The following is a 22,811-nucleotide window of genomic DNA, read 5'->3' on the forward strand; positions in this document are numbered from 1 at the left end:
TTGTTTTCTGTGATAACAACTTTCTGTAACACCTTAGATAAAAAACAGAAGCTTGGAGAGAGTAATATCAAAATAATATTATGAAAAATATAACAAATTACTGCTATTAGGAAGTAATAAAGTAATATTAGAACTTTTAAAACAAGTTCACAAGTAATATGTCATAAATGACTTGAGATTAACAGTAGAAAACTGTTGATGACAGATTAATTACAATGCCAAATATATATCAAATCAAGGCTGAAGAAACTGACAACTTGAAGAAAAATTTACTCACCATCTAAGAAGCTAATAGAACGTTTTATGGTGTTCTTGAAGTTCTGTTTAAATTTCTCTCCATGTTTAGACTGATTCAAGACACCCCAGTTTTGTGTTGCATTGAGAGATGGCAGCAGAAATTTGGAGTAGAGATTCCTGGTTCCTTTCAGGAGGCCATCGGTGGCATCAAGCATTAAGAAGTAGATCTCCTATAAAGCAACAAGAAATGATCATCCATTACTTTACACAATGCAAAGACAAAACATGTGAAAACTAGCTTAGTGCTAGTTACATGGTTGTCAACTGTGAGCACCTTTGTAAGTAATGTGACAATTGTGTTTTCTATGACTGGGGTTGCCAACTTTTAACAAAGGAATATAGGGGACACCTATATTGAAGGTGTGCTTATCAGTAAAATCAGCTGCTGTAGTATTTGGTTGGAATGAAGACCCGAAGACCTGAAGACCCTTGGGTCGCTGTGACACATGGTTGAGATGAGTATTGGATACTTTATTAAGGAGAACCCGAATCCAAGTACTGATCTGAGTACTATTTCATTACTTATGCTGCAATTGCAGGAACAAGTGCATTAATTGTGTTTATTCATTTACATTTGATTATATAGAATACTGAAACCTTAGGTTAGCATGTTTTAGGTTCATGTCTTAGGTCCCAACCCCCATTGACAGTGCATTGGATTGAAAAGGGTTGTGCCAAAACAGCATTCGAGCTATGTCGAACTTTTGCCTGTGATCACAGTACTCCTCGAGGGGTAGAGGAAGGCATATTTTACTATTTAAAATGGGTGGCATTCCCCTTTAATTTGGCTATCAAAATCAGTCAAATAAAGTCAAGTAATACAGTCAAATAAAGGGAAAATGCTACTTTCACACAAAACAAATTATTCAGTGTGTGCAAAAACATCTCTTTACAAATACAACATTGTCTTACCTCATTTATGCTTTCTGGATTTACAGGAATGTCGACCCTAGTTCGCACAAAAAAGCAGCACACGCCTGTCAGGCAAGTCTGAGACAAACTGGCTAAGAACAATCTCATTATCTTTGCCCCTTTGGCAGTTCCAGGAAATGAGCGGCCACATTCTGAAATTAAATCCATGAGAATTTTTCTTAGTGAGATGACAAACAGGAAATGTGCCCATACAACTATTCAATGCTGATATTAATTCTGTATACAAAAGTTTAGATTTTAACCAACTTGGGTACAGATCCAATCCAATAATTTTACTGAACTTAAGACTGAAGGCCATTTTACACAGCTGACCCATCCAACAATTCCATTTCAGAGGGGAGATAAGCAAAATCATGCAACACTGAACAGGTTTAATCTTATGACTATAAACATCTGTCTCGTGGATAGCTTGTGGTCATTATTTTGTTGATGTGCTCACCGTTGGTCGCTGCCAATATTCTTCCTGCTATATTTTTAGGTTAGACTTAATCCTTACAATATGGTTGGTAGCAAACCTTTTTTATTTACTGCCAGTTTTTGCACAAACAGCTTGGATTTATTTCATTAAGGAATTTACTATAATGTTAGCTTCAGTGTTTCTTGTTGCAAGCTGACCTCTTGAAAAGCCAATGGAAAATTTGGCCTTTGTACTGGAAATGTACCTGTTTTACTTTAAGAAGAAGCTTTGACAGGCTTTTTTTACTAGGCCTATATGTCAAAAGGTAGCCAGAACCACCAATTTCACTGTACAAGTGCTCTGCAGAACTATAGCTTTGCCAATTAGTTTGGGGGTCATTGGACAAAAAATGGTTTGAACGTAATCAATGTTTCTCTATTAGAGAGATCTATAGGTGAAAAAGGCAGACAATTAAGTCAGTTTTCTTTTAGATTTCTGAAATCTTAGGCAAGGCTTGGTATTTTGGTATTATGGAAATTCTTTAACATTGGCACCCTATTTTAACCTGGTATCAGCCAACATCCAATACCAGTATTAGTAATGATGCATCTCTAACAATAAAGCAAATGAGGCTTGCAGGCTAATGTGTCACAGTCTACAGTATTCCTTGATTAAGACCTACCTATTCCTGGGACTTCAGACTCTTGATACACAAAGGAAATGGATTTGCATCCTCCTTTGGCAAAGAAATCATCAAATGTAGCCAGCTATTCAGTAAGAAAACAAATGAGACATTTTTTTTTTTTGCATTAATGAGTGAAATACATATGGTAATTTAGGCATGGGAAATAAAGGGAAAATTCATCCTAAAACAGAATACAACGATGATCTTGTAAAGTTCAGTCAATATTTCTAAAGATTCAAAATTCTCCCCAAAATCTAGAAAGCAGAGAACCAAGACACTAATGTGTGTGATGTTACCAAAAGATCATCAACAGTCTTGGCTCTCTCATTTCTCTTTTGGAGAGACCTGATTATGTTCACGTTCAAGACCAAAATGTCCAAGATCACTGGAATATATTACTTCTGTTACAGGATATTCTGAATGTGGATTTTCCTTTTAACAAACAAAGGACAAACTCACAGATGGAGAATCTAAAACAAAGTCTTCTACTGCTTTTAGCTCCAAGGAGAGCCTGTCAGCCAGTATGTCAAACATGTATTTGTGTGCAGGAGTGAGTAGCTTCTTTCGAGCTTCTCTTGCCTCCCTGTATCTGGCCTGAGGAAGAAAAAGGTTGTAATAGTAATAATAGTAGTTGTTAAAGTACCAAAACTTGCATCACACTATTACAGTCTGAAGAGTGGCTTGCTTGTATTCTGTAGGCCTCCATTCACCAGAGACCTCAATTTTTACATACCACTTCATTCTCCTTTAAGACCTTGCTCGCCTTTCGACTGCGTGCATCTCGCTCCATCGTGGACTCAGCCACAAGAGAGTCGCCTCCTGTGCTGTCTGAAAAAGTAGCTTGACTCATCCTCTCTAGACTCAATCAAAAAATATAATTAGCCTCCGCTGGTAGAGCCTCAATTGTTTTTGTTTCTTTGAGCTGCCTGTAAAAGCCAATACGCTGTTGAAGCCCTAATTTGTGATGTAGCGTTAAGCCAATAAGCAGGTTTATTTTTACATAAAAATCTTGCCTAGTGTAGCTTTGAACCTTCATCTCTCTTTCATCCACATCTCCCTTTCATGACTACAGTAGATTTAACAGGTTCAAGCAGTGAGGGATAATAGCTTCAGCTGGACTCACCAGGAGGTTTATATATTTCATGGATAGCTGGTGTAAATATCTGTGCGACTTATTGTGGATACAAAAGAAGCAATGTGAAACTTTTATACTAACCTAACTCAAAAAGGTATATTTGGGCATTTTGACTGGTAGAGACAAAATGTTACAACTTCCAAATATTCAGAAAAAAAACGAACTTTATGCAACTGGGAACTACTTTTCTCAAGGTTACTGTACAAAATTTTAAAATCTCCCCTACCTCTGGCTTCTTGTGTGTTTTGGTGTGTGTGTGGAGGGTGTTTCTCACTCTCACTCTCACTCTCACTCACTCATACTCACACACACACACAAAATTAGGCTGTTTTAGTTATTTAAGGTCAGGTAAATTAACTTTGTAGCTATCAGCATTACAAACCTGCCATTAGCTGGCTTAACATTAGCTAGCTAGTTCCCGCATCAAACGTTAACTAGCGTTAGCTGGTTAACGTTTGTTAGATTGTGGATAAGCTAACCTTATCTCAGGCAGCTTTAACCAGCTGTCAGGTGTTAATGGGCTAGTTAGCCTTAACTTTGCCTAGCTCTATCCTTACCAAAACTTGGTCGTCTTCTTATTAAAATTATTGGTTCTTGTTTGGCAACATTTTTCTGGCTATGCTGAAACGTCGTAGGCCTTTATTGACCGTTAACTTCATATTTTGAATCCCAACCGCTCAAGTAGTTACTGTTGCCAGGGAGCGTCGGCGGCGGGCGCGGACTTCAGCAATTAGCACCAAAGATAGAAGTAAAGAGGTGGGAGATAAATCCCACTCTCACTTCCATTTTTACTTAATTAGTTACCCCTTATGGCGTCTCCGTTTTGTTAGAGGGAGCGTAAAATATTTGGTCCACAAAATTGATTTTAGTGATAGGCCTATTTGATTTCGTTGTCTTTGCGCAATATAATTTAAATACATTTATGTATTTATTTTATAAGTTGTATACAATTTAATTTGTGCAAATGATAGCAAGATAGGGTCAGCGTATGGCGTTTACATGTCCAAATAACCCTTCAATAATTTGAATATAATATATTGTAGTTGCTGCACTTGCCAGTAAATCTGCTTAAATCTTAAATCTGCAAAATTATCTTAATTAAGAAATAACACTACCATTGGAACTACACGGTAAGACAGAATTTAATGAATGTTAAACGATGTATTCGGTTAGACAAGTATAAAAAATCTCAGATTCATCACAAAAAAAGTCATTTGCTAGACAATCTTCAAGGGTAACAAAATAAATGGGCAATCAGAATCCAGTGCTTACCAGGCTACGGTATAAATTAATTTTTGTTTAGTTTGATTGAGTTTAGTTTTTAAAACGCTATATGTCAGGGGAAATCGTGAAGTACTTGAAGTTCATCACTGAATGTCTTTAAGAAAGGATAATTGTATGGACAAAGTTATACTGTATTTGTTTGTAAGAGTGGGTGTCATTTTTTTTTCCAAATGGTGGATATCTTCAAAATATTTAATTATATACCCGGCATGTGCAGTTAAAATGCTATTTGATAAAAAATTTCAGGTATCAGATCAGTAATGACAAAACTGACTTGCTGTGGTTAATTGATATCCTGTCAGGGAGGCTGTGCTCCTTACGTTGCTAGCACAGAGCTACTGTTATTGTTTACGGTCTGACTGAAAGTAGGTCATGAAAAAGCAAAGCTTAGCCAGACAGCCATTCGGCTGTTGTGTATTATAACTTTTATTATCAAATAGGTGGCTTCAAAGAAACAACGTCTTTGCAAGTGCCGTCATTTATTAAACGTGGATGCTGTTTCTGAACATCAGGTACGTTACATTTTTTTAAGATAACTTGGCTAGCTATCGCAACGTCCCGTGCTGATAGCAGCAGCAGCTAGCTAGATAGCTAGTTAGTTTACGCTAGTCTGCTAGCTTGGAATCGGTAGCATCAGCCGAGTTGTTGCGCTTCTGTATGTCTGTAGCTTGTTAACTACCAAACCGTTATCGTAGTAACGTTTGGTAATGTGCTGAATGTATACCAACCTAACGCGAAGTGTTATGTTTCTGGCCTTTCTGTTAAGTAGGTTGCATGCTAGCGAGCTAACTAATGCGGGCTCGGTGCAACGGGCTAAATGCTAGATTGCTGCTTGTTAGTTAGCTAACTAACCCGATCAGAATGAGAGCTACCAAAATATAAAATGTAACGTAAAGCTAAATGGCAATTTTTATGCCCCCTTCCATTTCGTTGTTGGCGGCCCTGTCACGCTTAACTGGGCTAGGGCCAAACTTACAAACAAGTCGTAAGGGATGGTGTAACGTTATGTATAGTTTTTGTATTGTATGGTTTAGTTTTTGTTACTGAAAGTTGTAGTGTGTTTTCAGCAGGGATTTTGATCTACGGAACCCAAGCATTTGTCTCAGTATTGTGGGCTTAATGACACAGGAACGTGTGTTGTCAGGAAGCGTTTGAATATTTTTATCCCGTGTCTCCCTTCGTCGCCTGTTGCAGGGTGTGTTACAATCAAGGTAACCTCAAAAATAATTCCCTAAAATAAGATTGCCTAAGATAAGGTGAAACTTAGATGGACACCGTGGGAAAAGTGGATCTTGAAGCATCAAATAGTAATAGAATACACAATAGAAATTATAGCAAATCGGGATTATATAAACATGCGCAACCACCAAATTGAACACTAGAACATGTTAAGTGGAATATATGGATAATGAAGAATAAGGAAACTTTATTAGGGTGTGCAAAATACCAGCAGTTGAACTGCTGAGAGAGGATATTTACGATATGAAAATATACCCAAAGTATACAGTATGTAATAAATGAGGAGGTTATGAGAATATGAAGAAAACAAATGTGAATTTACAACATACAGGTTTTTGCATATAAGTGTGTGCATCCTATTCACATTAACAGTTCTACAGGACATACACAAAGCTTTGAGGCATGTAGACGTGGATTGGAAAAGACTATTCACCTTATCAATAGGCTACATTCAAAATGTGATTTGTATATGTGCAGGTACGGAGGTACCATACAGAAAATGTGATAAAGTGCATTGACATTATCGTCTGTTCTCAGTATCGCTATCTCAATCAGAGCATAGCTCATATAGGAATGTAAAAAGCAATCCAGGTTAGATCATTTATCACCACCCATAATCTCCATGTCCTCATGGAATTCATCCACTGGTGTTTTAAACCAACCACACCTCTTGTAAACATCAAGGAAAACCCTGTGAGACATCTCCTGATTTTCACCACCTTTGTTCTTTCAGCATCTGGACTTATTGGAATTGAACTTCTACAAGTGAGATTGTGTTGCTGCCATGTCCAGGCGAAGCAGGAACAGTCGAGCGTGGCGATACGTTTGGAGCGGAATACGGCGGGATGCTGATGCCCGGGCACTTGTGTTGGCCTCTGAGAGTGAAGAATGGGTCTATGACCGCTTACAGGTAAGGACACGAGTGCTGACTCGCACATGTAGGCCTATGGGACTCCTGTTTTCTTCTGGACCTAAAGCTAAAGGTTCAGTGGTTTATATGTTGTGTACCCGTGTTCCTTGTCTCTCTTCTTACATCCTGATGAGAACACCACCTTTTCACTGCCAATCTTTGATGTTTTAGTGTATCGAATTGCATTACTAGTATGGGGTTACTGGAAAAAAAAAATTGAGACCTAATCAATTTTGCCCCCAGAGAGGGATGTAACATTTTAATGTGCCTGCCTTTCGCTATCAAATTTGAAGTTTCTGGAAATTTTCCAATGCAGTTCCCTATTTTAGCTTTCTAACAGTCCAGTATCCGAAACCAGTACCGTATTGGTACATCACCAATCCAGGCATTTGAATTTGCTCTTTGTTTCTGCTTTGTGGCCTCCAAGTACAGTGACTCAGACTCTGAGGCAGACTTCCCAGCAGTGGTGGTCCCTCCAGTCCCCAGTGCAGTGCCCGTCACTGGAGAGTCCTACTGTGGCTGTGATTCCCAGGCTGAAAGCAGCTACAACCCCCGCCTGCGGGGCTTTCACCGAGTTAAAGACTGCCACTGTGGAGAAGATGACCAAGGTACTGGACAATTGCTGCATTTCAAGGGCTTCTCAGTTCATGAAGGGATAACTTGTATAGGAAGTACCCAATTTATTTTATATTATATATATATATATATATTTATATATATATTTTTTATAGGCTGATTAAATGATGTCACTAGAGTTACACTGTTGTATGCGTCCATATGATCTTTTTTTGAGCTCTGTGATATGTTCACTTGTTGATTCTGGGGCTAACTTCTTTGTGTGTTAATTTACACAAAGTGCCAGTCATTGAAAAAGATGTAGGTCAAATTCTTGCATCATGGTCATGAAATCAATTGTCCGTGTATAACCTGTAATGTTTTAGACTTCGACTGGGTTTGGGATGTCAACAGTCGATCTACAGCAACGTTATTGAGCTGCGACAATCGCAAAGTGAACTTTCACACTGAATACAGCTGCGGTACAGCAGCAATCCGTGGCTCCAAGGAGCTGGCCGATGGGCAGCACTTCTGGGAGATCAAGATGACATCTCCAGTGTATGGAACAGACATGGTAAAGCTCCACACCTGATCTCCTCATATTTTTTTCATATACAAACTCTGTTTCCCAAGAAAACCCAAGGTACAGCGGATATTTTAGTCCAAGGCCAGGGCTTAATACATGTTGGGAAATGTGTATGCGACCCAAAGTGTATTTGTCTTGAGACTGTTTTGTATTGTTGTACAGATGGTTGGCATTGGCACTTCTGATGTCAACCTGGACAAGTACAGACACACGTTCTGCAGCCTGTTGGGAAAGGATTCGGACAGCTGGGGTCTTTCTTACACTGGTAAGACTAACACAACATGCTATGCATGACACAGCATTAGCTTTGGCAATCCATCACAAGGCTATTTCAGAGAAGCTAGCAATGTTAGTGAAGATGTTACTCTTTGAATGGGACATGATCATTGGTTGTTTTCTTCTCCCCAGGGTTGTTGCATCACAAAGGAGACAAGATGAACTTCTCTTCCCGGTTTGGTCAGGGATCCATCATTGGGGTCCATCTGGACACCTGGCACGGCACGCTTACTTTCTTCAAGAATCGCAAGTGCATAGGTTAGTACTGGCCATTAACCAGAGCACTGCTGGTTTGATCCACATTTTTAATTAAGTGATCTGAATGATCTGTGCACACTCTGTGCGAGTTTAAAACCTTAAACAATTGTCATCTCAAGCTTTTCAAATGATAATGGTAGTTTTTTCTACCAGTCTTTTCGACCTGGTGTAGTATTGGAACACGGTTTTTCATATAACCTTGATAAGGTTTGTCACCATTCTTTATCCAGGTGTCGCTGCCACTGAGTTGCAAAATAAGAGGTTTTACCCGATGGCATGCTCCACAGCAGCTAAAAGCAGCATGAAGGTGATCAGATCCTGCTTCGCGGCCACCTCCCTGCAGTACCTGTGCTGTGCTCGCCTGCGCCAGCTGCTGCCTGACTGTACAGATACCCTGGATGTGTTGCCCCTGCCGCCAGGCCTTCGTCAGTTGCTGCACAACAAGCTGGGTTGGGTGCTCAGTCTTAATAACGGCACCACGGAAGAAAGTCCAGATGGGCCCGAGCGGCCGTCACACTTGCCTGTTCCCCCTTTGGCTGGACCCTCCTCCTCTGAGAGCGACTCTGAAGGTTGCACCTCTGACCCTGAGGCCTGCCAGAGGAAGAGATGCCGCTGGACGTGACTGGACAGTTAGATTTCCATCTCCTCTTAAACACTGACAGACTTCACTCTGCCCGAAGGCATTCACTCTAGTGTTACCTACCTGCCACAATCTTTCCTCAAACACATACAAATTATATTATAATGAAGAAAAGAACCAGGACTTGTTGGGCAGAGGAAGTGGTGGGTGGAAAATGGAAAAGGTGATGGCAGTTATTCTACTTGCACATTTCTAATGTGATCTTCTCTTGATGCTCATCACACACTCTGTATCCAAGCCAGCTTCAGTAATAAGTAAAAAAAAAAAAATATGGCTTTATTTTGTCAGCCAGCATAGTGTGTTGCAGATCAGTTGCCATTCATGACCATGGATAATGACGTCGTGTGGAAGTGGATTGTACAATGTGACACTGAGGTGTAGAAGTGTGGCCAAATTTTGGTGCACATCACAGTAAATATGCAAAAAGGATATGGAATCTAGGTTTCCAGAAATAAGAGGCTGCATAGCTGTACTCAGTGTTTTCATCTTGTATGGAAATGGTGTATATTGCTCTCTACCATAATGCTAGCAAAGCATTATCTAAGTTATCTGTTATCTGTCTTATCTGTGTCAGTAATTTTAGGTTGCCAAAGCAAGAATATCACACACACTTTGTCACGTGACTGGAACAGACAGAAAGTAATGTGTCATGGGTCATATCGTATTGTGTTGCTTGTCCACAGGACCTCCGCTGAATCTGTAACTGTCCAAAACATTCAGATGGATCTGCAACTTTAGAAATGTTACAAGGAGGTTGAATTAATCTCAGTGCACTTTGCAGCTCGTTGCCCTCCTAAAATGAGTATATTCATTTGTTTTCTGTCTTGCAATGGACCATCCATCATCTCCAAACAACTCATTCACCTCAGACTACTACATAGAATAATTGTTTTTTACTTGAAAAACTAAACAAGAAAAAAAAATCTCACTAGTCAAACATGCTTTGCTACATTCATGGCACTGCTATGACTAGATTCCATTTGGTTTTAGGAGGGGTCTTGCTCACACTTTCTGTACAACATCAGATTTATCTGCAACCAGCTTTTGAAAATCCCCGCCAATCCCTAATACTGGCTACTTGTTTGTAGATGCTATGGGTTTCCTCTTTTTAAAAAAGATATAAGCAGTACATTATTCAATGTAGCTCTTCTAAGTCTTACCACAGAACAATCAAATATGTCACTAGAATGAGATTGTACCCCAGATTTTAAGTAACCCACTCATTGCTGTTACACTGCATCGTTTTTTTAAATGGCCCACCTTGTTGTTTCTTTGAATTAACCAATATGAGATAACGTAGTGTAATATGTAAAGTCAAACGCTGTCATACCAATCTGTTTATGTCAGGGTCGTCTTTGTTTCCCTGAGGCCTTGTTCCATCTCTTCCCTCACCTACTGCTCTTCACTCCTAATTCATTAAGTGTTAACTGATCAGACAGGACTGGGGAAGGGGCAGTCACCAGACCTGGGTCAAATATTTGTAAATATTATTTTGTTTGTTTTAGTCTATTTGGACTACCAGTTGGGTGGGGTTTACCGCTTATGAACAGTTCATATAGTGTCAAGCAATTTGTCAGTCTTAACAAAACATTGCAAATGCTTTCCTATGATGGTCTACATTTTCTGCTACTCATGGTATTGTCTGTATGGTAAACCTGACCTTACCAAGTAGGCTAAAGCAACCCATACAAGTATTTGCCAGTAGTATTTGACCCAGGTCTGGAAACCACACTGTATGCCAACAATCACCAAAATACATTAGCAGTTTGAAAGAGCCTCCGCCATCGATCTCTTAACACGCAAGGTTATGCATCAATTAAGCACTTTCTCCAAAACAGTTTTCAGATGGGGAAGAGTGAAGGAGCAGGTGTTGTGGTTGTCATTATGGAGGCCGTGGTACAAGAAAAAGGCGGTTTGACAGCAGACACCACAGTTTAGCTGAGTAAGAAGGTACCAGAGGACCCTGCTCACCGATGGCTGATATCTGTCATTTAGCACCCCAGGCTTTGTGGCATCATGGTTACATTAGACACTTAATTCTGTCCATGTCAAGATATCCAGTTGCATCATGATTGAGTCAGAGCCCCTTCCCTACAGATCCAGTAATGTAACTGCCCAGAGGGCAGTGGTCGTCCAACAGATGTATTATTTTTGTCTTCTTTCACAGTATTTCTTTCTCATGTTATTGCATCCAAGCACTTTTGCTTACTGATATACTGTAAATAGGAAAATCTAAATGGTTCTTCTATACCATGTCATATTAATACTGTATGTGTAGGCCTTTACTTGCCTCTTTCTGTATATCAGCATGGCCTTTTCAACTGAAAATAAAAAAGCAAAATATGCACAGGTAGAAGACTATCTAGATGTTTTTAATAAACAACAAAGTTAAGTTTCCCTCTGGCATTGTAAAGATTTTTAATATTAAGATTTTGCGCACCTGTCCTCCAGGACCTCAGATCTGAAGGAACACTTTGGAGAGGGAATGACTTCAAGTGTAATTTTAGTTTTTGGTGCATATAGCTTCATAGAGTTCATGAACTACCAATATTGGCCGCTCTAGAGAGCTGCAGTATCTACCAGTCACTTTTTTTGTTTTTAAAATGTAGTATAAAAATCATATTTCTTAAACATCTGCAAACAAGGACAAGCACACCCCGGGAATATGACTTGAGTGTATCCTGGATCTTTCTGTTGAAGAAGTGATTTTGCCTGTTGGAAGTTATGAATACTGAGAGCTGGAGACAAATAGTCAGTGTTCATCAGCTGCTGTTGGAGGTGGACTCTTGCTGTGAATATGCCTTCTTATTGCAACTGCGTGTGAGTCATTGCCTTTTCTTTCAGCATTTTCCCCTATTTATAGGGTTGGAGTCACACTCAACTAAGATCATCTGCCCTGTGCACATGTGATAACACGACAATATAATGTGGTTCCTGGTTGTTACGGAGAACCCCGCTGAGAAAAACTATGATGTGGAATTATGATTGTATCTGATCAAAAATCTGATCAAAATCTAGTTGTGGTTAGGATAGATAATTTGTCGTCATTAGGAAATACAAATTGATGTTCCATACAATCTGCAATAGCCAGAATGAAATGTATTATCCAAGTTTATCATGAAATGTATTATTGTGCTGCCTGCAATCTTCTACATAGCTCTTACCTCGTGCGGAACAAAAATATACTAGCAGTTTTACACGGAATGTTTACCGCGCGGACGCATTGAGCGGAAGTTGTGTGCCTTGCCGAGGTCAAGTGGAATCTGTCCGGCTGATCAGGGATATTCAGGTATCACTCATTCACTCGTCTAACGTAATTATATATTGATAAATTCAAATAAAGGTTTCAAAAGTGAATTGATTTGACAAGTTGAAATTTTTCTTAAATAGTTTTCCAGTTTGTTTTTTAGCCTACCTTTAGATAGCGTTTATGTCACTTGTGATTTGTGTTGAATAACCAGCATGAATGTCTTGGTTTCTTCTGTAAACAACAGATAAAAGGACTCCATAGATTTGAGATGTGATTATACACATATATGTATAATATATGTAATACTGCTTGCAGCACACACGTCAAGGCTGACTGCTGAGGCTCCATCAGTGAGGACTGTAGTGTGGACGAGCTGCGCATCAGGCAATCATGGTGAAGAAGAAGCGAGTCCGCTGGATAGCAGAGATGGCACGGAAGATCCGGGCCTATCGCGAGCTCAAGTCCCAGCCGCGGGACTCCCAGAAATATGCCCTGGACTATGAGACGATGCGGCGGCCTCACACGGGCAAGATGCTGCCCGTGCTCGCCTGGCACGATGTGCGCAGGGAGAGCCGCCTCTTCTCCCTCCTGGCGGGCATGAGGCTGTTTGGAGTGGGCCGCCTCTTCACTCGCAAGTCCTGGCTGACGGACCACACGGAGCCCAGCTACTGGCAGATCACCAAGGTCAAGGTGGACTACACAGCTGAGGTGAGAACAGGCCACATCCAATCACTGTCACTCCCAAATGTGGATATTTCCATTCTTGAATATGGATTTCAAAGCATAGAATTTAGTTAGAACCCATCTTCTCTGTGACAATAGGCCTGTCAGGATGTCCCTCATGTCACTGTGTCTTGGTTGGAGTGTGTGAATGAAGATGTGTGTCTGCCTCTTCTCTTCTGTTCTTTAGAACATGGATCATGGCAGAGCATGGGGAGTCCTCACCTATAAAGGTAAAAGGATTGCATTCTGTTCATTTGATGTGAAACCTTTATTTTAACAGGTTTAACAGGCACACTGAGAGCCATGTCTGTTTGTCCCTTGTTTGGAATAGAACAATAGTGCCGTAAAATACAATGTAAAGTAAACAAAATACCCATATGACAGCACAGAACAGAAAGAACGAATATACAAGTGCATTACAGAAAACAAGAACGTGTCCAACTGTTGTGTATTCATTTTGGATTTCAAAAATTGGGTAGTGGAATCAGTGAAACTTTTATCTTTTTTGAATTTTGTTCCACTTAAAAGGTGTATAAAAGCTTAGTTCTCTAATTTCCTATCATTTCTAGAATTACTAGCGATATACACTCTTGCGATCTGGCCAAGTTATAGTTTGATAATGTAGGACACATAAATCAAACACTTGATCTATAAACACTTGATTTACAAGTGAAATCACACTATGCTTTAGTATCATGAAGCAGAGTCCAGCCGTGGCTTAAAATGGCATTAGGTGCAATGAAGGGACCTGATTTCAGACCCCATGTGACCAATTTTTCCCAGAAAAAGCGTTGGAAAATCCTTGTTGCAGTTTAGAGTTTAAGGCCAAACAATGCATGATGCTAAGCATGAGTCCCTGATGCACATGGGGGTGAATACAGAAAAAGTACATTAGTTATTTCCATTTTGTAATTCTAAATAAAAGGGAGTGGCATCTCACTCAAAAAATAGCATATGTAATGCTGTGAAGCAGCTGCTTGTAGTAATCTTGTTGCATTGTGTGCTTGGCAGGGAAGCAGGAGAGCGAGGTCAAGGAGGTGGATAAGGTGATGTACCATGACTGGCGCCTGGTGCCCAAACACGAGGAACAGCAGTTCAAGGACTTCGAGCCGCTCCCTGAGCCGCCCGTGCGCTACGTCACCTACCCCCCCCTGCTGCGCGCCATGCTCCTGGCCCAGCACCAGGCAGGAGGCGGCACCTCGGGGCCCGAGGAGCCAGCCCTGCCGCTGAAGAGGGACGTCCTGCTCAACAAAGACTATTTCCGCAGCCAGGAGCAAGAGAGGCAGAGAAAAGAGGGGACTGCTGTGTGATAGACCGCCAGTAGCCAAAGCCTCTTCTTCTATCCAGACACTCTGAAACCCTCCTGTTGTCCTGCTAAGTCATGGACTCAAATGAGTTCTCTGCTGTCTTCATCACAAGCAGACCGCTCTTTGTTGTGATATGTATCTGTGTGATGCTGTAAATATTAAATTTGCCACAATATCTGACCAGTTTCAATGGCTTTTGATGCTTTTGTGTCTGCAGGGTAGACTGCTTCAGTAAGGTATTACAGCCTTGTAGCAGTGAGAACAGGAGCCATAGTCAGGAGAATCTGCATGGGAAACATCTAAACTGGTGTAATGGGTGTAATGGAGACAAGACTTTTCCATTGATCCTACATGGTTTTTGTGATCTAGTGATCTAGTGATGTTTGTGTCATCAGAGAGAAGGAAGTGGCATAATCAACCATTGACCTCACTGGTGAGATTTGATACAAAGTTGTTGTTTTTTTAACAAACAATCATGGGGCAAATTAGTAGATTTACATTGTGAGTAATGTGTAAGCCAAAACTATTCAGGGAACTGTTGCACCTATGGTTAGTTCTATAGTGCGACTGACAGCCAGTGCGTAGGTTACGATTAGTAGAGACTTCATAAGAAAAGGCAAGAAATCCGCACACGACTTGCATCAAAAAGACTGAGAAGGAGGCCAAAAAAGTCTATAATGTGTTAAGTAATGTGTAGGCCCCAGAGAAAAGAATTCTAAGTTGTGACATACAAAAGGCATTAGTGTTCTTATAAGATCCTATAGGATTATCAAAGGATTTTAATAATCTGTAGCAGTCTATAATATTCCTTGATCTCTTCCTTGAGCTCCTATAATGTTCTTGGTGTTCTATAGGATTACTGTAAGATTTTTGTATATGCATTCACAGTATTTTGGTTTTTGATCAATCATTTATAAACTATTATACATTTATTCTGTATCACAGATAGCCATGAATGTGTCAGAAACATAGAGATTTGTTGCTTAATTTTAATTAGCTAATTCATCTGTTGCTATCTGACCAGCCATCACACTGAATGCAGGCTGCTAAATTTTGTTGACAAATTCAATAAATCTCAATGAAAAGCTTTCAAGCAGTGCAGCACTCGTTGGCGATGTACAATGGTACAATATACAACAATAAACAGTTATTCACTTCAATGGAGGCGAGCATTTCCCCCCACAATGGAAGCATCCCAAAGCTGTAAAAATCACTACTCCTCTCCTCCACCACCCGTCTCCTCCTCCAATAATCAGTCTTCATGCTGCCATGGTGCCTTCTCCCATGCGCTCCCGTGAAGTCCAGGAGGATTTAGGGCTGTCCACTGTCAAAATGTATGAAGTCTGTAAGGGCTCTCATGCGGACTTTTGGGACGGTCCATGCAGACTTCCAGCGAGTCCGCTACCTTGCAGACTCCTCTGGCAATATTTCCCATCGTTCATTGCACGACAGATAATACCAAGGAGGTTCTATATTAAGATAATACGTCAGCTGACACAAACAAAGGCAGATGTCTAACATGACGGGAAAACAGGCAAAGAGGGTATTCCTGTGTAAGTTATTAACATCTACTTATATGATAAAGCATATTCAGTCAGCATTGACTGTAATCAGCCTGTAACGGCTAATGGACTCCTCTGCTCTGCACCCTTCAGTGATAGATTGTTTAACGTTGATTTCGCGTCGGTGGTATCCACGGCAACGAGCGAGGGGAGAAGTCCCGTCCCGTCCCACTCGCCCCTTGTGTGCAGTCCCGCACCCCTGAGCCCTTGGGAACTCACGTAGTTACGCTGAGTATTTCAGTCAACGTCAGCATACGTAAAACCATAGTCCGCGAGTCTGCAGTCCGGACATTTGGATTTTTAAAAAAAAAAATGTTTAACCTCCTTGATGTTTACTCAGGTCTTCCTCTCCAGGAAGTAAACAGCATGAAATTTGGACATGTTCAGCACAGCCCAATTAAGTACCTTGCTACACAGATGTGAGTTGATTGGGCCATTAATGAGGAGAAAAACAACTATTAAAATTGTATTTATTGATTAAAAATGCTAATTGTAAGATTCAGTTAATTAGTATTATATCTTAAAGGAAAAATCCACCCTAAAACATTTTTTACACACATAACAGTCAACGTTTAAGACTTTGCAATATGTTGATAGTTCTATATTTTGGGGCAGGAGTTAAGTTACCATGGCGCCCAAGATGGCGCCGCCCCTGGTCTTGGAGCAACACGTGACCGCGGTTTTGGCAACATTCCTAAGCAACGTGAGTGCGTGTACGTCCTCCTCCTTTCCTCCTTTCCTCCCTCCGTCTCCGAGTGTGCTCCAGCCACCGGCAACCGGCGATGCAACAATGATTTGCCTCTTTCTGACTATATTTGCCAATATATTTCAGACAGGTTGGTAATATATCTGCTTATTAGCGTTCATTCATGAGTTGCCACCCCGGCCACCCGTGAGTAAAGTTCTTACAGTTGACAATATGCTCATAGTTTCCCCAGTGGACAGAAGATGCAGACGAGTCCGGGTTCCGTGAGTCATCCGTGGTACGCCGCCTAGTTAAGGAGGGGACAGACTGGGTAAAGGAGCTTTTCAACTAACGTTACAGCTCGTGTTTACAAGCAAACGTTGCTTAGATGTGAGTGTGAGACGACTGCGGCTTTTGACTAATATCCTAACTGTGGAGGCAGCAGTAAAATGCAGCACCATGCGGACATCGTGGACTTCAAAACGTTGTCTCTGATAAAGCATGACATACTCAACTTCTGCCCTTGTTTGTGAGATTGGAGTTACTAATGGACAAAGACATGGCCTTATGCCAACGGCTACCTTGTCTAACTAACAACTGCAGCAGTTGTAGCCTTGCCAGTCTGTGCTGTGTTGTCCCTGTAATATCAGTTGATACATCATCCTATTAATAGCTTATGTGGGACTGGACTGTCATTGGTGCCGGTAGGATGCATGTGGAGGCTTTCAGCGCCGATAGGCTGTCAGTCTGGATGAGCACTTGGCGCAATGGGGCCGAAAAAAAGGTCACGGCGAGATCTACATGAACTTGAAGATTTGATTATAAAGCATGCACGGATAGAGGACTCTGGTGAGACACACCCTTTACCAGGCCTAAGTAATATACCTTTTTGTTGACTATTAGTATCAACTTCTAGACAAATGCAAGCATTCGGGTCTCAGTCTGCGTTGGCCCGTTGTAATTTGAAGCCTGTTGCAAAACTGCTGTCAAACTGCAGGGTTCATGCATTATTTATTTATTTATTTAATTAGATTAGTTATTCTAAACCACGTTTAGAATTAACGTTTTTTTAACATGCATCAAAGCCTTTAATGTTTGAAGTCATAAAAGCAGGGAAGGGGGCTAACATTTTTAATCTACTGACCACTATGGCTGATGAATTCCAAACATCAGCTTTTACTTTAACAACTTTTTGATTTTTAGAATAGATAAAGGCATGAAATCGACCCTTGGTTGCCTATCAGAGTGCCTGGTAAATACCAGTCGGATAACAGCCAAAATTCCCAACGTCTGGCTGGAGACTGGTTTATAATTACCCACAATGCATGTTGGCCATGGTTATGAATGCTTTGCACAGTGTTGATATCTTTTTTTACAGTCTATGGTTGAGATGCTGCCCAAACTGCAGCCGCAGAGGCTTCATACTTGGCCGTTGTATTGTATTCCTTGACAATGCACCATCTGCCAGTTCTCGCAGTGTGTGGATAAATCCCTCTGCGTACAACTCGCTGATTGGTGTACTGCATTCAAGAATTGTTTGATAAGCAGTTTCTTTCTCTCTCAGTATGCTGAAGCTGTCAGGATTTTGTACTGTTCTCGTTTGTTCGGAGGTCTGTCTCAGGCCAAGGAACACAGACTCCAAGAACAATACTGGAGAGCAACTTGTACTCCAGTGATGTTTATGCTTAGTTACCCCCTCTATGGTTGAAGATATACCAGTCAGTGAAATCTGCTGGTGTTTGGTTGGAATGAAAACCTGCAGACTCTTGGGCCTCATGGCACATAATTGAAAAGCACTGATGTAATCAAAACATTATGTTAAGGGCTGAAGTGCTAATGTCAGCTAGATTGCTTAGCAGCTTACTTGAAACAGCTACCTGCTGAAGGGTCAGGGAAAGGTTGGGAAAGTAAAACAACTAGTTAGGGTCAGGCTAGGTAATGGCTAGAAAAGGTTAAGTTGAATCAAGAATGAGTTAAGGTAAATGTAAGAGTTAGGGGAAGCATAGGCATTGATAAAACATATGTAACAGTTGGGGTTCAACACTGGCCCTTTAAGGTGTGCAGGAAAAGCTTGTGCCACTCAGCCCTAACAACGCTTGGCGCTTCATAGATGTATGCCAACTATCCAGTCACAACACTTTGAGTGTCTGGTTCCAAAATGAGCGTCACATTTAATAGAAATTAAACAAATACTAACCAGAAACTGCTGTTATATGAGTTATGGAGACTACTAGAGCCTTGGTGCATATTACTGTTTGGGCTTCAGCATAGTTGGCATGTAATTTGTTTAAATTGTTATATTGTTATATTTTTAATGTAGTGCATGCTATATGATACAGTACTGCAGTAGTACAGAATACTGTTAGGACTGTGTAAGTACTGAACAGATTTTGGACACCATGCCTGATGATATGATTGATTTGTCTTTGCATGTCAAAATGGCTCTGTGCGGTACTGCATAGGAGGATTTGTGGGGATCTGCAGGTTGCAGAGGCAGTATGCACCTCAAGCAAAAGAAACTGTAGGTCCTGGGTTGACAGTGATTGTCTATCAAAGGAGATGAGCTGATTGGATGACTATACATGCGTTCTGCAAAAGTAAACACAGAAGTAAAAAAGGCCTGATGTGTTGTTGACAACAGTAACAATGTGGATCATGTAGGAAATGAGACTCAATTGTGTTTATATCCGCATTGCTGAAGGACAAATCTAGCTTTCGGTATCACTCTTGGGAATTTGGCTCAATCTCAGGTGTCCTGAAGAAGGAAGTAGGCTCTCTGTCACCAGATATCAATACAGCACAATTTTTCCTCACCACCATCTCCTGAACGAATGGTGATGCAGCCTCTTCAGTCTATGACAAGGTGCATGGAAGCTGTTCTGGGCAGTTGCTGCCCAATGCTGTTAAAGCACTGACTGTTGGTGTTCCCTTCATTTTGGCAGTTAAATGAATGTCATTTTTGGCTGTAGGCTGGACGGGTGTGAACGAGCGCACCTTCATCGCCGTGAAACCAGATGGCGTGCAGCGGAAACTGGTGGGAGAAATCATGCGTCGCTTCGAGAAGAAGGGCTTCAAACTGGTGGGACTCAAACTTATTCAGGTATGAATGTATCATAAAGATCAGATTTCTTGGAGACTCACATTTTCAGAATAATTTTACTTGTGGCCCAAATTGATTTGAGGCTAATGTAACATTTTAATTTTACATGTTTGTCTGTGGCTGTCGTGTGTGTGTGTGTGTGTGTGTGTGTGTGTGTGTGTCAGGCATCCGAAGACCTTCTTAGGGAACACTATTGGCACCTGAGTGGGAAGCCCTTCTTCAGTGGACTGATACGCTACATGAGCTCTGGACCTGTCGTTGCAATGGTGAAATTCACACACACACACACACACACACACACACACACACACAGATTATTATAGGCCATTTCCAAAGGCTGTTAGTTTGATTAGAATGATGGCTTAGTATGTTATTACATTATATGTTGAAGTTATTACATTATTTACCAAAAAAATGTACACGTACTCCATAAAATAGTAACATAATAGCTTTATTTACATTATGGTAAAAATGTTATGATCACCATTTTAATTTCATTATGTTTCAGTTATTTTTAAGAATTGCATAAAGCACAGTTGCTGCATCATAAGTTGTCATTATGGGAGTTCATTCATTCTTACTGCAGCAGGGAATACTGTCAGTTACCTGTAGCACCATCCAGAGGACAGGACTGGAGCAGGTGGTGTGTAGGGGGAGAGGGGGCACAGATGGTCTTTGCCAGTATGATGGTTCACTGGATATAGAGACTGCAGGAAAGTAGACAATGTGGAGCTATTGATATTGAAATCAATAGACATTTTCAGTGGCTTGTGCCTCACGTGACTGTATGAATGTAATAGATTTTAAAAAGGTGTGCGAAAGGTGAGCTGTAAGAAAAGCAGCTGTGCATTGCAGCACATTTGGTGTGGCTGTGAGTGGCACTGAGCAGATTTTATGCACAGCATAGAACAAATTAGAATAAGAAAGGTTTGAATGCCTGTATTTCTTAAATTTGCTCTTCTGCATGTTTTTTTTAAACTCTGCATATGCTTGGATTGTCACAAGGCCTAATACTGAGGCAGTACTTTGTGTGGCATAATGAAATCTGTCATGTCCAATACACTGTTAACATAAATGTTTCCAAGGGCGTGCAAAGGGATTAAACACTGATAAAACGCTGCCTTGTAATATGCTGCTGTGCATGTTGTAGTCATGCACCTTTCTGTGTGTGTGTGTTTAGGTGTGGCAGGGTTTGGATGTGGTCAAGATCGCACGCAAGATGTTGGGAGAGACCAATCCTGTAGACTCGCTGCCTGGAACTATCCGAGGAGACTACTGTGTGGAGGTCAGCAGGTAGGACACCCATCGTCTAACGCTTCAGTCCTCCAACTAAGGACAATTCTGAGGAAGGATTGTGTTTTTGTACCTTAGAATACGTCCATATTTCACTGTGTGGGCAACTGTATATCCTACAGTTCACTTTTATCACACCAGAGGCAGATGGAGGTTTGAAACATTTAGTCAGGCATAGCCATAGCTCCAAATCTCACGAGTGCTTTGACTACTGGATATCTGATGAACTTACTATTCTGAAAACCTGCAAGGAGAGCACTAGCTTGGTCAGTGGTCATTTAAAGAGCCATCGTAACCTTCGGTCACTCTCAAGGTGAGGCATCTGCTTGTTTTGTCTGCCAAAGTTTGTTGATGATTTAGAGTAGAGGTGCCATGTTCAGAACTCCATCCAAAGCTTGTTTTTTGACCTCATCCGAAGTGTAATGTAGTTAGGATTATACAGAGATGAGCAACATTGATGCCGCTCCCAGGTAATGTTTTACATAAGAGTGACGCCTCACTGGCAAGCAAACAGGTCTTTTTAGTCTGTCAGCCTTCATCTAGTCTTTCAAAATAAAGTGACAGGAAGGCTACAGGTGAGTCCAGCAAACAGCAGTAATTAAAGAATCTGTACCCCTAGGTCTAACAACAAAGATCCACATTTTGCTTTATTAAATTCATGAGGTCCTTACTTGTTACGGTTGGGCTGGCCTTTTGTTTGGGGCAGGTCTTATGGAGAATCTGCTGAATATGTCTCTGACGGCTCTGCCTTGCAGGAATGTGGTCCATGGCAGCGACTCGGTGGAGAGCGCCCAGAAGGAGATTTCACTGTGGTTCCGCCAGAACGAGCTTCACTGCTGGGAGGACAGCAGCAACCACTGGATCTACAACTGACAGTCTACTTGTGTATACAGTCCTGCAGATACGCCGGTGTTTTTACTAGTCTAACTCCAACCCACTACAAGATGGATCGCATCATACCTCAGAATGCTTTTTTTTGGCTTTAGCAGCAGGTAGCCGTGAGGGAGATAAGCTGACATTGCTGCTTCGCTGGAGCTCTCACTGCTTGTCTTTTTCAGTCAAATAGGATGAATGTAGTCAATGTTTTGGTCAGTCGTACTACGTATCAGCTGCTGCTCCCGCTTTGGAGAGGTGAATCTGCTTTACAAAGCAAAAGTGCACTCGGAGAGTAATAACTTGGCCATCACCTTGTCCTCCAAGGTGTCCTGTGCCCCAGGCCCTGGCACAGTCTTCCTTAATTAAGCAATAAGCTTGGATTTAGAGCACTAAAGGGCCATGTTTACCTGTTCATAATTTTCACCATGAGATAACACATCAGGGAATGTCAAATGTCAAATGATGCATTTAAATCCAGACCAAAGTTTGATCCCCATCAAATCTAAATTCTCCTAGGGCATAACAACAGTGAGATTGTTTATAAATGCCATAACAGCAGACTGTTGTGTGAGTTGGGACCACCTGAATGTAATGACTGTAAGTTTAAAACACGATGCGTAACTGAAGCTAACGGCGTGCCTGGAGCATATGGTCCTGCTTATAGTTTTAGAATTTCATCTTAATGTTGATATATTAAGAGGGTTTGGTAACCATTCGTGCTTTCATGGAATTCCACAGGATAATGTATTAATTGTATTGGAATCGTCAAAAAACAATAAATCTGATCCTGAAATTGTTTGTAAACTGTTGTTTTAGTCAT

At 41.0% G+C, this 22,811-nt stretch overlaps 4 protein-coding genes across 5 annotated transcripts in view; 3 read left to right on the plus strand and 1 right to left on the minus strand.

Annotated features, from left to right (window-relative positions):
- Positions 1 to 3,102, minus strand: part of LOC139921647 (dynein axonemal heavy chain 8-like) — a 42,760-nt gene extending 39,658 nt beyond the window's left edge. Inside the window, exons 1-5 of the mRNA XM_071911936.2 lie at positions 3,046 to 3,102; positions 2,772 to 2,906; positions 2,310 to 2,394; positions 1,210 to 1,361; positions 278 to 467 (exon numbers count right to left, since the gene is read on the minus strand). Coding sequence (XP_071768037.1) covers positions 278 to 467; positions 1,210 to 1,361; positions 2,310 to 2,394; positions 2,772 to 2,906; positions 3,046 to 3,102 — 619 coding nt within the window. The remainder of the gene's footprint in view (positions 1 to 277; positions 468 to 1,209; positions 1,362 to 2,309; positions 2,395 to 2,771; positions 2,907 to 3,045) is intronic.
- A 1,995-nt stretch (positions 3,103 to 5,097) lies between these two features.
- spsb3a (splA/ryanodine receptor domain and SOCS box containing 3a) lies at positions 5,098 to 11,545 on the plus strand. The gene is made up of 7 exons (XM_071911928.2): positions 5,098 to 5,243; positions 6,704 to 6,880; positions 7,308 to 7,488; positions 7,822 to 8,009; positions 8,184 to 8,286; positions 8,430 to 8,555; positions 8,786 to 11,545. Exons 2-7 carry the CDS (start codon positions 6,755 to 6,757, stop codon positions 9,175 to 9,177), a joined length of 1,116 nt encoding a protein of 371 aa, XP_071768029.1. The 5' UTR covers positions 5,098 to 5,243; positions 6,704 to 6,754; the 3' UTR covers positions 9,178 to 11,545.
- An 850-nt stretch (positions 11,546 to 12,395) lies between these two features.
- mrps34 (mitochondrial ribosomal protein S34) lies at positions 12,396 to 14,655 on the plus strand. The gene is made up of 4 exons (XM_071911948.1): positions 12,396 to 12,484; positions 12,761 to 13,153; positions 13,356 to 13,398; positions 14,180 to 14,655. Exons 2-4 carry the CDS (start codon positions 12,836 to 12,838, stop codon positions 14,476 to 14,478), a joined length of 660 nt encoding a protein of 219 aa, XP_071768049.1. The 5' UTR covers positions 12,396 to 12,484; positions 12,761 to 12,835; the 3' UTR covers positions 14,479 to 14,655.
- Positions 14,656 to 16,780: 2,125 nt separating this feature from the next.
- On the plus strand, positions 16,781 to 22,795 carry nme3 (NME/NM23 nucleoside diphosphate kinase 3). 2 transcript variants are annotated; one of them, XM_071911913.2, is made up of 5 exons: positions 16,781 to 16,873; positions 19,692 to 19,822; positions 19,987 to 20,088; positions 21,003 to 21,115; positions 21,871 to 22,795. In XM_071911913.2, exons 1-5 carry the CDS (start codon positions 16,828 to 16,830, stop codon positions 21,986 to 21,988), a joined length of 510 nt encoding a protein of 169 aa, XP_071768014.1. In that variant the 5' UTR covers positions 16,781 to 16,827; the 3' UTR covers positions 21,989 to 22,795. The 2 variants fall into 2 exon arrangements, with proteins under 2 accessions (XP_071768014.1, XP_071768013.1); XM_071911912.2 differs by lacking the exon at positions 16,781 to 16,873 and adding an exon at positions 17,460 to 17,571.
- The last annotated feature ends 16 nt before the right edge of the window (positions 22,796 to 22,811 follow it).

This window comes from Centroberyx gerrardi, chromosome 7 (genome assembly GCF_048128805.1).
Source record: "Centroberyx gerrardi isolate f3 chromosome 7, fCenGer3.hap1.cur.20231027, whole genome shotgun sequence".
Taxonomy (NCBI): Eukaryota; Metazoa; Chordata; class Actinopteri; order Beryciformes; family Berycidae; genus Centroberyx; species Centroberyx gerrardi.

Bases quoted from the DNA above. Each gene is read 5' to 3' on its own strand.
- nme3 (XM_071911912.2), top strand. From the start codon at position 17,490: ATGGGGCCGAAAAAAAGGTCACGGCGAGATCTACATGAACTTGAAGAT. The intron at 17,572-19,691 runs GTGAGACACACC...TTTTGGCTGTAG, and splicing joins TGCACGGATAGAGGACTCTG to GCTGGACGGGTGTGAACGAG. The intron at 21,116-21,870 runs GTAGGACACCCA...TCTGCCTTGCAG, and splicing joins TACTGTGTGGAGGTCAGCAG to GAATGTGGTCCATGGCAGCG.
- spsb3a (XM_071911928.2), top strand. From the start codon at position 6,755: ATGTCCAGGCGAAGCAGGAACAGTCGAGCGTGGCGATACGTTTGGAGC. The intron at 6,881-7,307 runs GTAAGGACACGA...GTGGCCTCCAAG, and splicing joins GGGTCTATGACCGCTTACAG to TACAGTGACTCAGACTCTGA. The intron at 8,556-8,785 runs GTTAGTACTGGC...TTCTTTATCCAG, and splicing joins CAAGAATCGCAAGTGCATAG to GTGTCGCTGCCACTGAGTTG.
- mrps34 (XM_071911948.1), top strand. From the start codon at position 12,836: ATGGTGAAGAAGAAGCGAGTCCGCTGGATAGCAGAGATGGCACGGAAG. The intron at 13,154-13,355 runs GTGAGAACAGGC...TCTGTTCTTTAG, and splicing joins AGGTGGACTACACAGCTGAG to AACATGGATCATGGCAGAGC. The intron at 13,399-14,179 runs GTAAAAGGATTG...TGTGCTTGGCAG, and splicing joins GGGAGTCCTCACCTATAAAG to GGAAGCAGGAGAGCGAGGTC.